The sequence below is a fragment of the Castor canadensis genome, chromosome 15 (genome assembly GCF_047511655.1).
Source record: "Castor canadensis chromosome 15, mCasCan1.hap1v2, whole genome shotgun sequence".
Classification (NCBI taxonomy): domain Eukaryota; kingdom Metazoa; phylum Chordata; class Mammalia; order Rodentia; family Castoridae; genus Castor; species Castor canadensis.
The window spans coordinates 97,207,456-97,220,518 of record NC_133400.1 but is presented as its reverse complement, the minus strand read 5'-3'; the positions used below and the strand labels follow the sequence as shown (position 1 = coordinate 97,220,518).

General features: G+C 40.8%; 1 protein-coding gene and 1 pseudogene across 13 annotated transcripts in view; both read left to right on the top strand.

The window, feature by feature from the left end:
• Positions 1-13,063, top strand: part of Ryr2 (ryanodine receptor 2) — a 591,935-nt gene that overhangs the window by 326,889 nt on the left and 251,983 nt on the right. For all 13 annotated transcript variants that reach the window (XM_074056805.1, XM_020157460.2, XM_074056803.1 and 10 more), the window contains 2 exons: positions 11,662-11,780; positions 12,358-12,491. In XM_074056805.1, the coding sequence (XP_073912906.1) occupies positions 11,662-11,780; positions 12,358-12,491 (253 nt within the window). The remainder of the gene's footprint in view (positions 1-11,661; positions 11,781-12,357; positions 12,492-13,063) is intronic.
• On the top strand, positions 7,657-8,794 carry LOC109682313 (transcription initiation factor TFIID subunit 13 pseudogene; annotated as a pseudogene).

Here is a 13,063-nt window from a genome sequence, read left to right as displayed (position 1 = left end):
GCAGGTGTCACAAACCTCTGGAGGGATGTGTCACCCTGCTTGTTGGGTCAAGGGGTCAGCTCAGATGGGTTTGGCTGTCTTCATTATGTCAAAGGTTTTACCTGAAGTTTTTCTAGTCACTCTTCTGTTGACATCTGGACCTTGGTCAGTTTTTAGGAGGCAGAGTGCAGAGCTATGAATGCAATCAGAAGGCTCATCAGTGGGTGTGAGGAGGTTTGTGCAGATGGGCATCTTCAGAGCCTCTAGACCTTCGTCTTGAGTGTTAGATGCCCAATTCTCAAAGTCTTATTCTTACTTGAAACAGGGAGGGGCAGTGCCTGGTTGTGCTGTTTGGTCCTGTGAAATCAAGTAATGTGCCTAGGAGAGCTGTACTTTGCAAAGAAAGCCTTTGTAGGAGAGAGAGCAGGTCCTCCTTCAGTGCTGCTGGACTGAGACGTGTACCTGCTGCTCAGTCGCCATCCTGCTGGACCTGGCGCCAAGGCCACTCATGGCCGGGGAGTCAAAGAGTAGAAGGAGTCTGGGTCCTGATGGAACGGAACTGACATGCAGTCAGCTACATGGCTCCGCTGTGAGGACTTTCCCTGGCTTGTACCTAAATGCTGTGTTCACAAGAGGTCTCTGAATGATACATAGCATCACTGCAAGGCATCTTTGTAAGACTCTAACTGAAGTCGTTGAGGGATAGATGTCTTATTTAGCCAGCACTTATGGGCCAGGTGCTGTTTTTTTATGTGCTTTATAAATATTAATCTTTTAATTCTCATAGTGACCTTATGGGATAGGGCCATTATCATTTTCATCTTACAGATGAGGGAACTATATAGATAAGGCTCAGAGAAACTTAGTAACCCAGCCAAGACAGAGCCAGCTCTTGGGCCTTGAAACTTACTGTGGGAGTCTGATCCACTGTCCACCATGTAAACCATCCCATTGTGCTGCCTCTGTAGAGGCTCTCTCTGAGTATGAGCTTGTTAATGGAAATTAAAGTAGGTATAATTTTGTGATAGAATAGTCTCCTGGTTTGGAGTTTCATTTTCTTTCTTAAGCAAGCTGAAGAATTTCTAAGCAGAGTTTCTTGGGATTTCTTTTTATCTAATTTTCCTTGACCCTTTTGGTACACTCTGAAATTCCTCAATTACATTTATAAAATTCATAGCTACCACTTGTGAGAAATGTTCAGAGGCCCTAAAGTTAGGAAATAAGAAAAAATGAGGAAGTAAAGGAATCCTTTATAATGGAAGTGGGAGCAAAACCCATAGGGAGCCGCACATTAGAGCCACCAAAGGGACTTTTAAATAATTGCATTGCAAATTGAGAAATTATAACTGTATATGTTTATCTCGCACAAAATGATATTGTGACATGTGAACAACATGGGGTGATTGATTCAAGCTAATTAACATATTCATCACCTCAAACACTTATTTTTTCTGTTTTTTTTATTGTTGTCCTGGGGGTGCACTGTGGCATTCACAAAAGTTCTTACAAAATATCAAATATGTCTTAGTTGAATTCACCTCTCCGTGGTTCTCCTTTATCTCCCCTCCCCCATTCCTGGAATAGTTTCAACAGGTCTCATTTTTCCATTTACATACATGTGTACATGGCATTGGCACATATTCACCCTGTATACCCAACACACTGGTACCAACCCTCAACCCCCAACAGGACCTGTTCTGCCCTCCTGTTCTCCAGTTTTGTTAAATACTTACTTTTTGTGGTGAGAACATTTGACATTTACTCTGAAATTTTGAGATGTACAATGTGTTATTATTAGCTGTAGTATTCATCATACTGTACAGTTATCTCAAAAACCTTATTCCTCTTGTCTACCTGAAACTTTGTACCCTTTGACTAACGTGTCTTCATTCCCATGCCCCCACCCCCCAGCTTCTGGTAACCACCATCTTCTGCTGTTATGAAGTCCATTGTTTCAGATTCCACATGTAGGTGAGAACCTGGGGTATTTTTCTCTCTGTGCTGTGAATTCAGTTTCTTTTGAGGGGTTGACTAGTATTCCATTGTGGGTAAATACCACATTCTCAATCAATCTCTCTCTCTCTCTCTCTCTCTCTCTCTCTCTCTCTCTCCTGGAGATTTGGGGACTGAACTAGAGCCTCCCACTTGAGTCATACCCTCAGTCTGATACTTTATTTATTTATTCATCTGTTGACAGGCACTTAGGTTGATTCTATAACTCAGCTCCTATGAATGATGCTGCTGTGAACACAGGGAGTGCAGGCATCTCTTTGACATATTAACTTTGAATCTTTTGGATATATCCAGAGTTAGATCATGCTGTAGTTCTACTGCTAGTTCTTTGAGGAACCTCTGTGTACTGTTCCATAATGATTTCACTATGTTGACATTCTCCAAGGGAAGTTTAATGAATGCCTGTATCCACAGTCCATCTGAAACTCGGTCAATAAAAGGATCACAAGGAGGGGAGGAGGTGTTGACTTTAAAGCTGTCCAGATGTTTCTAATGTATACAAGGTGTAAAAGCCATTGCCAGCATATCCATATCTGAATGTGAGCACCAGAGTGGAGCCACAAACTTTGCGTTTCTTTCAAGAAAGGACAATGAGGAAATAAAACACATGTATGCAAACTTAAATAGAAACTGAAGAAGACTTGAAGGATTTGAAAGATCCTTGTATTGCAAAGATCCAGCCATTGCAAGAACAATACTTGAAGTAATGATGCAGCAATTCACCTTAGCTTGGGTCCTTTTAGAAAAAGACCTGGAGACAGGAATTCAAGGGTAAGTTTATTTGGGCCACAAGTGGATGTGAGACAAGTAGGCATGGGGGCAGGGAGACTGTGTAACTAAGCAAGTCACCATTGTGGGTGACTGGAACTTCTTTTCTCTGGGTGAAATAGCAGACCATGGACCTTGGAGTTATCCCATAGGAAGGACCAGGGATCTGGGTGATGGGTGATGTTGTTCCCAGGGGCATTTAGTGTGTGTCCCCTCCAGCTGTAGTCAGAGCAAATCTGAAAGTAGGGAAGCACGGGAGCTAGTTGGAAGGGAGGCAGTGTGTACCGAGACGGAAGGATAAGGGTTTACCCAGAATCCTGGCTGTGTCTGCCACCAGCCAGCCACTGCTTACCTCTTTATATCGTAGCAGGGCTGAGAAAGACAGTTGAACAAGGATTGTGTATGTGTGACGTTCTTCATCATTGACAGCTAGCTGACCAGTGATAAAGCTGTATCACAGTATCTGATCACTATATAAGAGTTAATTTAAAAGACAGAAGCTTGACATGAGCAGGTGCAGGGGATGGAGGGGATGTGTTTCTGAAGACCGGGTGTTACTTTAGGGCATTCTCAGCACTTGTGATGCTGTTTGGGGGCACGAGAAAGCTGATTGAGGACAGCCAGCTAGTCAAGGGGTGGCTGACTTTCTGAGTCGTATTTTTTGCACACTGTTTTTCTCCTGTGGTTTTGTAGTGATGCAAATGTTCTTACTTTGGGAAATCTGCAAAGCTCTCCCCTCTCTTATTAAGTGTTAATGAGGGGAGCCCTGCTAGGTTTAAGTAGAAGGAGTCTTGGGGTTGCTCCAATCCCAAAGTTGCACCTTCACATGCAACACAACTCTTAGTACCAAAGAGTGGGATAGCTTAAAGCTTCCAAAGTTACCACAATGCTATCTTAAAGAATTTAAGCTCATCAGCTCATCACAATAAAATTGTGACCTGAGTCATAATCTGTCCCAGAATCTGTGTACGAGGACACCCTCCTCATCAGTTCAAAGTTACCACAATGCTATCTTAAAGAATTTAAGCTCATCAGCTCATCACAATAAAATTGTGACCTGAGTCATAATCTGTCCCAGAATCTGTGTACGAGGACACCCTCCTCCTGGATGTCCAGTTAGAAGTGAGCTGTTGAGTTAGAAAGAAGATACTTTCTTGGGATGTTATCTAAGATCCACGTGACAGATGGAGCAATCATAGCTAACAAATTGGAGTGACACTAACAATTCATGAAAAACTTGTGACAGCGAGAAAGAGGCTGTTAAGTAGGGGAAAGCCTTGCAGAAGGCATGTTAGCTTTTGATTGAAGCTTTGCATCTCTTAGAGAGTCTATCATGGTATTCCCAGGGGATTATGTTCCCAATCTGTAGGAGAAAACCTAAATCAGAATCATGCTGACATTGGAGACTGTCTAAGAAAATTTTTTATGACAACTGTTGAGGTCAGTACCCATTAGGCCCTAATAGTCCATGCAGTCATCCATCTGCATCCCCGGCCTCATCGATAGGGCATTGCAGGGACCAATGCTTTTGTATAATGATCCAGGATCATCAAGACATGTAACTTCTGTTTTAATGCTGATGGGTCTCTTATGAAGGAAGGGAAACATGGAATGTATTTTAGAAAAAACATCCACTCTAAATCTTAGAAGTAAAGTATTACTAATTAAAAGTTACTCAGGTAATTACTAGTGCCCCCTTTCTGCACAAAACGGTAAGTTGTAGATGGAAAGGAAAAGAAGACAGTGAATGGAGAGTCTGAATATCAAGGGCTTCCTGGTTGCACTATTTTACCAGCAATATGAAACATAAAAAAAGTCCCTCAAAGTAAATGTCAAATGAAAGAGAACATTTTTAATACAGAAAAGAAAAAAATGTTCAAAGCTTTTTATCTAAAGTATTTATCCTTTTCCAAATGCTTTCTTAAAACCTAGTGGTGAGATGGATAGCAAATTACATCTCTAGAAGATGGTTCTTGAAATGAAAGAAGTCTTCAACTCAGAGTTGAGCAGAAAAGGTTCAGTGCTTCGTGACATGTGGCTGAATGATTTTACAATCATTTTCCATGGTTACCCCTTTGAGCTTATTGTTCGTTTTTAGCCACAGCACCAGGACTTAATGGCAGGTAGGAGAAGCTGGGCTCAGGCTTGCAGAGATGGTGCAGTACTGCTGGCCATTGTGGGGGTAGGGAAGGGAGCCTTCAAACACAAAGTCATTTCAAAGGCCTTGGCCTCTGATGCACTTTGTTACTAAATTGGATTTCAGATTCACAAGTAAGTATTCAGAGTTCCACATCTGTTTATCTGTTTGCATTCTTGGCCTGACTGATTGATACGTGGTCCTCAGAAGCATTCTGTGATTCTTTTATGGTAGCTGTGCTGACAGGTGTCTGGCTCTATGGCCAGGAGACTTGCATCATTCTGGGAACCTCAGGTTCTCTGATAGGCTGAATTCAGGAAGGGTTCAGTATATGAGTCCTAGTCTGTTGACAAAGGAGAGGGAGAGGACAAGACCAGGTTTACAAGCTGCAGGGACCACACTGTGGATCCCTGCAGATTGGCCAGTTCTGCAGGAACTGCTGGCCAGGGCTTGCCCTTCAACCTCAGAGAGGAGCCCGATTGGACAGAGGCAGTCTTGGTGGGCTGTGATTAACCAGACTCCCGGGGTGTGGACCAGTGACTGGCCAAGGGCAGGTGGTCTCTGGGACCTTATTTTTCTCACTGTCCTGTCCTTGTAGGACTCTTGTGTTATCCTCACATTCCTCCAACCTGGCTCAGCAGCTTAGGTGATATCCCATGGGGTTTGCAGCAGGCTGCTTGTTCCCTCCTGTCCTCTCTGCTGCTCTCTGTCTAGGCTACAGCCACCTCCTTCCATCAGCCTCTAATTCCCGGGGTCCTGTGTTTCAAGGGCTTTTCTTGGGTGGTTCCTTGTATCTGCCCCACTTCCTTAGGTTCCCCAAGGTTGGGCAATGCTGGAGTTCTTGTTACCTGTGCTGTTTGCTGTTTTGATGATTTGTTTTTCCTTGCCATAGCTTAGTGTGACTTCCACAAAGTCCTGGCAAGCCAGGGAAATAAAGGAGAAAGTTCTGTCTCAGAAATCCCAGAATCAGCAAAGCCTCTCTGAGGAACACTGTTTATTAGAAAACAAGGTCATAGACAGTGATTTTACTTATGAGAAGCAGCCCTGGCCAGCTCCTAGTCCCATGGGGGAACTGAGCTCGTGCTTCCTGGCCACAGGCAGCACTGAAGCTATAGCTCTTACACATGGCTACCGATGGCTGTTTATTGGTTGTGCCTATTCTGGCTGGGATTTGCTTGGGCTGGGCTGTTTATTAACATATTAGCATCACCCTTTGTCATGTAACTGCAATGTGTCACTTGATGGAAAGGTTAACTTCAGCTGAAGCTTCCATGACCTAACCTGGATGCAGTGTACTGGCTCAATGCCTCTTTTTGAAGAACTGATTAATCTGTGTTTCTCTTGTTCCAGAGAGTTCATCTTAAAGATACTCACATGTATGTCTTTTAAACATCCACAAAAAGGTCTTTGGTGCAGTTAACTCTACCTTCCAATGTTTCTGTAGACATTGGCATTTCAGGGGGAGACATGTAGCCAGTAGACTTTTAAAAAATTTTTTAATGATTGTATCATTTTTTTTATTGTGTGAACACAGTTGATGCTGCATCTCTGAGGGAAAAAGACGTTCCTCCCCCCTTCATCTGTGATATGCAGGCTTTATTTCATGCACAAAATTATTTAAAGTGCTGTATAAAATTACCCTGGGAGGTTAGGCAACTTGTTGGGAACCTCCTGGTTGTTAACTTTGTGTATTTTTATAACCACTGACTAATACAACAGAATAATCAGGACACCTCTTCTCATGGTCCGTGTCAAGGCTACCGGGCCCTATTTTGGAAGGCTGGCAGGCCATCGCACCTGACCGATTGCTGTGTTCAGAAGCAACCTTGTCTATAGCCTGCAGAGCTTTGACCTTCTTTTTCATGGTCTGCATGTTTTTCTTTTCTTATTTTTCCCATGTTCTCACTCACTTTGTCACTTTGTTTAAATGTTATCAGCCAGGTCGGAGACACATATTCCTTCCTTCAACTTCCTTCAGGGAGCTCTGGGGATATTTATAAGGCTCTGACTGAAAAGCTGCAAGGAGTTTCAGCCCCCAACTGTGGAGAAGGGGGGGACAGTGACACCAGTGGTCTGAATAATCTGTAATTCAAGTGCTCTGATTGCAACTCTTGTTGATTCTACAATGGAGGCCCCTCTGTGTGTATCCTCTGTTTCCTTCCAGAGGGGCAGGCTAATCCAGACTACACAGGAGTCTTCCTCTTTGTCTACCTTTGGTTTAGACCAAGGTCAATGATGACTCTGTACTCTAGAGTGAATACATGTACACTCCATGTGCCCATTTGTTACCAGGAAAACTGAGGCTTGACTAGGCTGCATGAGTTGAATAAATAATGAGTGGCAGAAATAAATTGGAAATAGACATTGATTCCTATTGTGTTATGGTCCTTTATATAAAACTTATGTGTGCCCATTTATAGAATTTATGAAACATTGAAAGAGACATTTTTATGTATTAGCTTCTGGTCTTTTTTGAAATATGTATTTAAATATAATATATTTGACATGATTAGAATAATGTATTTCTAATTTTGTATCTACACTTAAAGGTTACATTACATGTCATGTAGTTTCATGTTACTAAAAGCTTAACTGAAATAATTTATCATAACTTGCAAAATCCAGTTGTTTTGCCTTACTAGCTTTTGTGTTTGGTTGATTTTTTTTTTGGACAGTTGGTAGCACACTCATAATTCTTTCATTCTAGTAATTCTATTTAATCTTTCAAGCTTTTGAACTGTGAGAGTCTAGCAGTGAACTTTATGAACTGTTGCCACGTCTGAGTCTTACTTGGTGTATTTGCCATTCAATGGTCAAATCACCGTGAGCTGGGCGAGTGCTATTGTAAGCATTATGAAGTGTTATTTTTTGGCCTCATTTCTCACCTGAGGGTTCAAGGCAAATGTCATCTTAATTAGAATATGTGCACAGTGTAGTATAGCTAGTCTCTATTTCTTATGAAACCGAGTCCTTTGGTGTTTCCAGCTTCCATCCCCATTAAGAATTTTTTACTGCAGGCGAGCTGACCTGGTTCTGTGGGTTGTCAGGCTAGTGGGATGGCAGATGAGAAAGAAGACACAGCTTTGAGGAGGGAACTGGAGAAATTGGAGGAGGTGCAGAAGACAGCCAGGGTAAAAAAAAAAAGAGAGCGAGAGACTTTTCCTAAAGAACTGCAGTGTATGACATATGGATTTGGGGATGACCAGACATCCTACTAAGTCAGTGGATGTTCTTGGAGAACATGTCATAGAATCATCATGGAAATGACTCACAAAGCAATGTCAATCAGAGGACAAGGTCAAGTGCAAGGGGAAGATACTGTCTTCTTGATTCAAAGGATCCAAGGAAGTTTGCTCGAGTTAAAGACTTACCACGAATGAAGAATTGGAACGAGCTAGAAAAGCATTTGATGGGCAAACGATGGTTGACACCTTTTTTACTTTCTGAAAATTCATTATTTTCTGTAAAGTTATCTATAATTACCGTGTATTTTCTGCAGTAATGTCCTGATATGTAGGCAGGCCCACGAAAAAGGGAGGAGCACAAAGTTTTCAGCCATTATTTTCATGTCTTCAAGTTGAAAGTGATATTTGAGCCTGTCATGGCCTGCCTTTACCCGAGCAGACATGAGCTACTTACTGGCTTTTAGTGACTGCATTTACATGTTGCAAACCATGGGGTTTCTTCTGACTTTTGACTAAAGGATAAAGCAGTATTTATGTGTGCATAGATTTGTGCCATATAAGCTATACTGTAGCTTTTAATATGTGACAGCTAGATGTCCTTTGACAGCTGAGACATTCTACACGTTCTGAAGTTTTTCATGATAGTGGTCTTGGGGGTTCATGAAGATAGTGAACTGGTATGTTTTGATTTTAAGGACATGACATCATGACATAGGAAACAACAAGTTTTTGTAAGAAAGTTTATCTGTCCTAATTTGTTTTAATATTCTTTTCTAAAAATAACAAGAGTTTTTTTTTTTTTTTGAGAAACTAAAAGTTCAATACAGTGCTTCTGTATTGAAAGGCTTTTTTTTTTTTTTTTTTTAATTTAAGACCTTAGTGGGTTTGTAACATACTGTTGGTTAAGGTTTTAGGAGACCTCATTTTCCCAGATCAGATTAAAGCTTCTAAAATTAAATGATTTTAGTAGCAAGAATGTTACTGCTTAAAAAGCTGATGGCAGGATAAGTAGTTGGGTGGTGTTTTATTAATATATTTGTAAGATCTTGTTCATTGTGGAAATATGTACTTGATTAAAACCATGTGTGGCTATAGAAACCACTTTTGTAGATCAGGAATATAAGTTTGTGTGTGTTTAGCTTATTGCACTAAATTGTTATATTTAGCTTAAAATAAGAATTAAAACTGCTTTTTAAAGAGATCACTGATGTTACTCTTTGTGACGCTGTACTCGGTGCCACTTATAGTCATTATCTATAAATCAGTACTTAGGAAGTTTTACTTTAACTATTTGACACAAGGAATAAAGTATGAAAAATTAAACAGAAGAAAAAAATTTTTTTACTGCAAAAAGAAAGCAAATTTTTAATTTACTGTGACAGCAATAAAAGTTTTCTCTGACATTCTACTGTCAGAATAGTAGAATTTGAGACAGGACAGCTTTTAAACTGCTTATTTATTGGATCCGACTGGGTAGAATTGAAAAAATGTATTAATATTAAATACTAAATTCTGAAAGCCTTCTGTTACACTAGGTTAAACATGAGAAAAACTGGGTTTATTCTCATATTCCCATTTTTGCATTTATATACTTATGCATTTATATATATGTTGTTCATCTCCAAAATCCAGTCATACATATTTTCTGATCTATTCGGTGTTATGGATGCTCTCGGTCTTCAGGGGTCTCTTCTTGTCTTCTACTCATTGGTTTTTTATTTTAATGGTAAATCCACAGCAAGGACTGTCTAACTTTTTTGTAAAAGGCTAATAGTACCTCAGTCTCTTTGGGCTGCTGCCACAAAATACCATGAGCTAGGTGGTATGGAGCCAACAGATGTTTATGACACTCTTCTGGAAGCTGGGAAGTCCAAGATCAAGGTCCCTGTGGAGCAGGTGTGTGGTGAGGACCCCTTTTCTTATAGATAGCTCATCTTCACAGAGGGAGGGGACAAAGTCACTTCCTTGGGGCCTCCTTTGTGAGGGCACAAGTTTCGTTCATAAGGGATCTGCCCTTATGACCTCAGCACCTCCCAAAAGGCCACTCTTCCTGATGGCATCACCTTTGAGGTTAGGGTCTCAACATATTAATTTTGGGGATACCACAAATATTTGAATCATAGCAAGCCAGCTAGCAAATATTATGGCTTTTGTAGTTCATCAGGTCTCTGTTATAGCCTCTCAGCCAGACTTACAAAGGGAAGGCAGCCACAGTCTGTAAATGTATGTGTAAGGAAGATTCAATAAAACTCTATTTTTAAAAACAGGTGGCCATGTGTTCTGTAGTAACAAACAATGGGGGGAACAACAAAAACATCAGGATAGCATGACTAATCTGTTAAAAATGCTTTTCCATGATTTTCTGTTAGCTCAGAATGAATGCTTTTATTTTACTGCTACACTTTCAATAATAGTGGAAGAAGTGAGCTGGTTCAGTACACTGAAGTCAACATCTTCAACTTGTTCAAAAGCTCGTATTATTAATAGTTTCTACTGTTTTTGATTTTTAACATTTATCATTAGGTTGTTGGAAGATAGCCACTGATTTTGAATACCAAAATTAACTCAATATCATTGAGGGTACTTTAAACACTGAATATAATTCCTATTTCAACAAGTTAAGTCATAAGTGAAGAAATTAGCATTAATAAGCTTCGTGTGGCAGCATTAGGCCTTGGGTCAAGCACAGGTTGTGACAGTTGCACAAATGACTTCTGTATTCTTCTGTTGTACAACTAATACTTTACATTTCTTTTCCAAAAGAGCAAACTCTGAGATGGATGAACTTTTCTAGTGGGTTCTGGAAGGTCCTTCCCAATTCTGTGCAGCTCTCGGGGGACCGCATGGTCTGTATGTGTGGTCTCATGGATTGCTCTGAAAAACTGAATAAGACACACACATTGAGCTTTCCAAGGTCATGCTAAACATCCTGGCAATAAAATTTATCTTCTGTTCTTTCTTTTGTAAACATCAAGATAAGAAAAGGTGTGTTTTCTATCCTGTCTTTTGGGATTGCTGCATCCTGTATGTTTTGTAAATTTTGTAAATTTCTCTTGTTTGCAAATCAAGGAATACTTTCTGCTGTAAACCTTAAGGAGAGTGGAATGAGCTCCCTGGATTATAATGCCTTACTGCAGGACTAAACTTTTAATACCGGGAGGCTTCCTAAGCTGTCCCAAGCCGCTGTCCCCTCCCTCACTCTCTCTGCCCATTTGCACACCAGGCATGCCCTCCACACAGACTGAACTCATGCCCTACTCCCGTCCTTTCTTGGAAAGTCTGCGAATGAAGGCATCTTCCAAGGTCCCGTCTAGATGCTGCTACTTCATAGCAGCTTCCTTAGCTAAACTTTATCTTAGTCTTTTCCCACCTCCACTGTGATTTCACCATCTTTGGATTGCAGTGCCTTCCTGCAAATACCACCCGTCCCCATTTACCATGCTCTGTGACAAATGCATTAAGCTCAAAATAATTACATGTCCAGCACAGTGAACACAGTTTTCTGGATGAAAAAGGAAGAAGCTAGTCATGTGGACTGATTGGTCATAGTTTTTGTTTCTTTCTTTCTTTGGTCTTCAGGCATTCTGGAAGTCCTACACTGTGTGTTAGTGGAAAGTCCAGAAGCTCTGAATATTATTAAAGAAGGACATATCAAATCCATCATCTCACTTTTAGACAAGCATGGAAGAAACCATAAGGTAAGTGTGAAATGTTACTTCCATGAATGAATTCTGAAATCACTTCATGTATTCCAGTACTGCAAAACAAAAGAAAACAAAACAAAAAGCAACAAGTGCAACACAGTGCACTGTGTATTTCAAAAAGCTAGAAGAAAGGATTTTGAAGGTTTTTACCATAAACAAATGGCAAATGTTTGAGGAGATAGATATGTTCGCCCTGATTTGAATATTAACACAATATGTATGTGTATGAAAACACCACCTGGTTCTCTGTAAATATGCACAATGGTTATGTTTCAATTAAAAACAAACGGAAAATCTTTTAAGATGACTCTTCAAAGATGGCTTGAGTGTTGCATGAGTGATTCTTACGTCTTAGCTATGCTGGAGTTGCATTCAGAGCCTCAGTGGGGGCATGAGCAGTTCTCAACGTGTGTGAAGGAAAGTTGGGGGGGTTGGTGACACATAGGATGTGCTGTTTAAGTGACTGGGTCACAGGTCGCTGGAGGGAAGGTGTTTGCTTTGTGAGGAGTGCCATCCATGCTTGGATCTGCAAGGTGAGTTCGAATCAGCTGGAAGTAATTTCTCATCACAGGTCCTGGATGTCTTGTGTTCACTCTGCGTTTGCCATGGGGTTGCCGTCCGTTCTAACCAGCATCTCATCTGTGACAACCTCCTACCAGGAAGAGATCTTTTATTGCAGACCCGTCTCATGAACCACGTCAGCAGGTAAACTCAGGTGGACAGTGTCTCAAAATAGGAAACAGTCAGAGAACTCTTGCTCTAGCTTTGTAGCTAAGATAGCAGTTGGTCTTTTTTGTTTTATTAGGGGCTTTTATGTATTTCCCCAGTGAATAATGCAAGTGCTGTTTTCTACCAAGCAGACTGGATAATGATAACAATAGATGAACCAGGAAAACATGGATTTATCATGAACACATGTGTAAGAGTTTTTGTTCACATTCCTATGTGGATGGACATCATTGACCTCTTCCTGAGCAGGTGACACCCCTACGGGGGCATAGGTGTATACAGTCATGTTTTTTGCTGTCTTAGAAAGAACAAAAACACTCTCCTTCAGTATCCTTGGGGGTGTCCATTGTATATGATAAAATGTTAGAATGTCCAAAAAATAATAAATTCCACAAGTAGCCAATAAAGTGGTACACATCAGTAGGATTTGCCTTTCAGGGTATCTGATGTTCCTTGAATGTAAAGTATGAGCAAGTGTCAGGCGCTTTGCATACCATCTGTGCTGTGTGTGCGTATTTGTGTGTGTACATGCACACGTGTGTATGTAT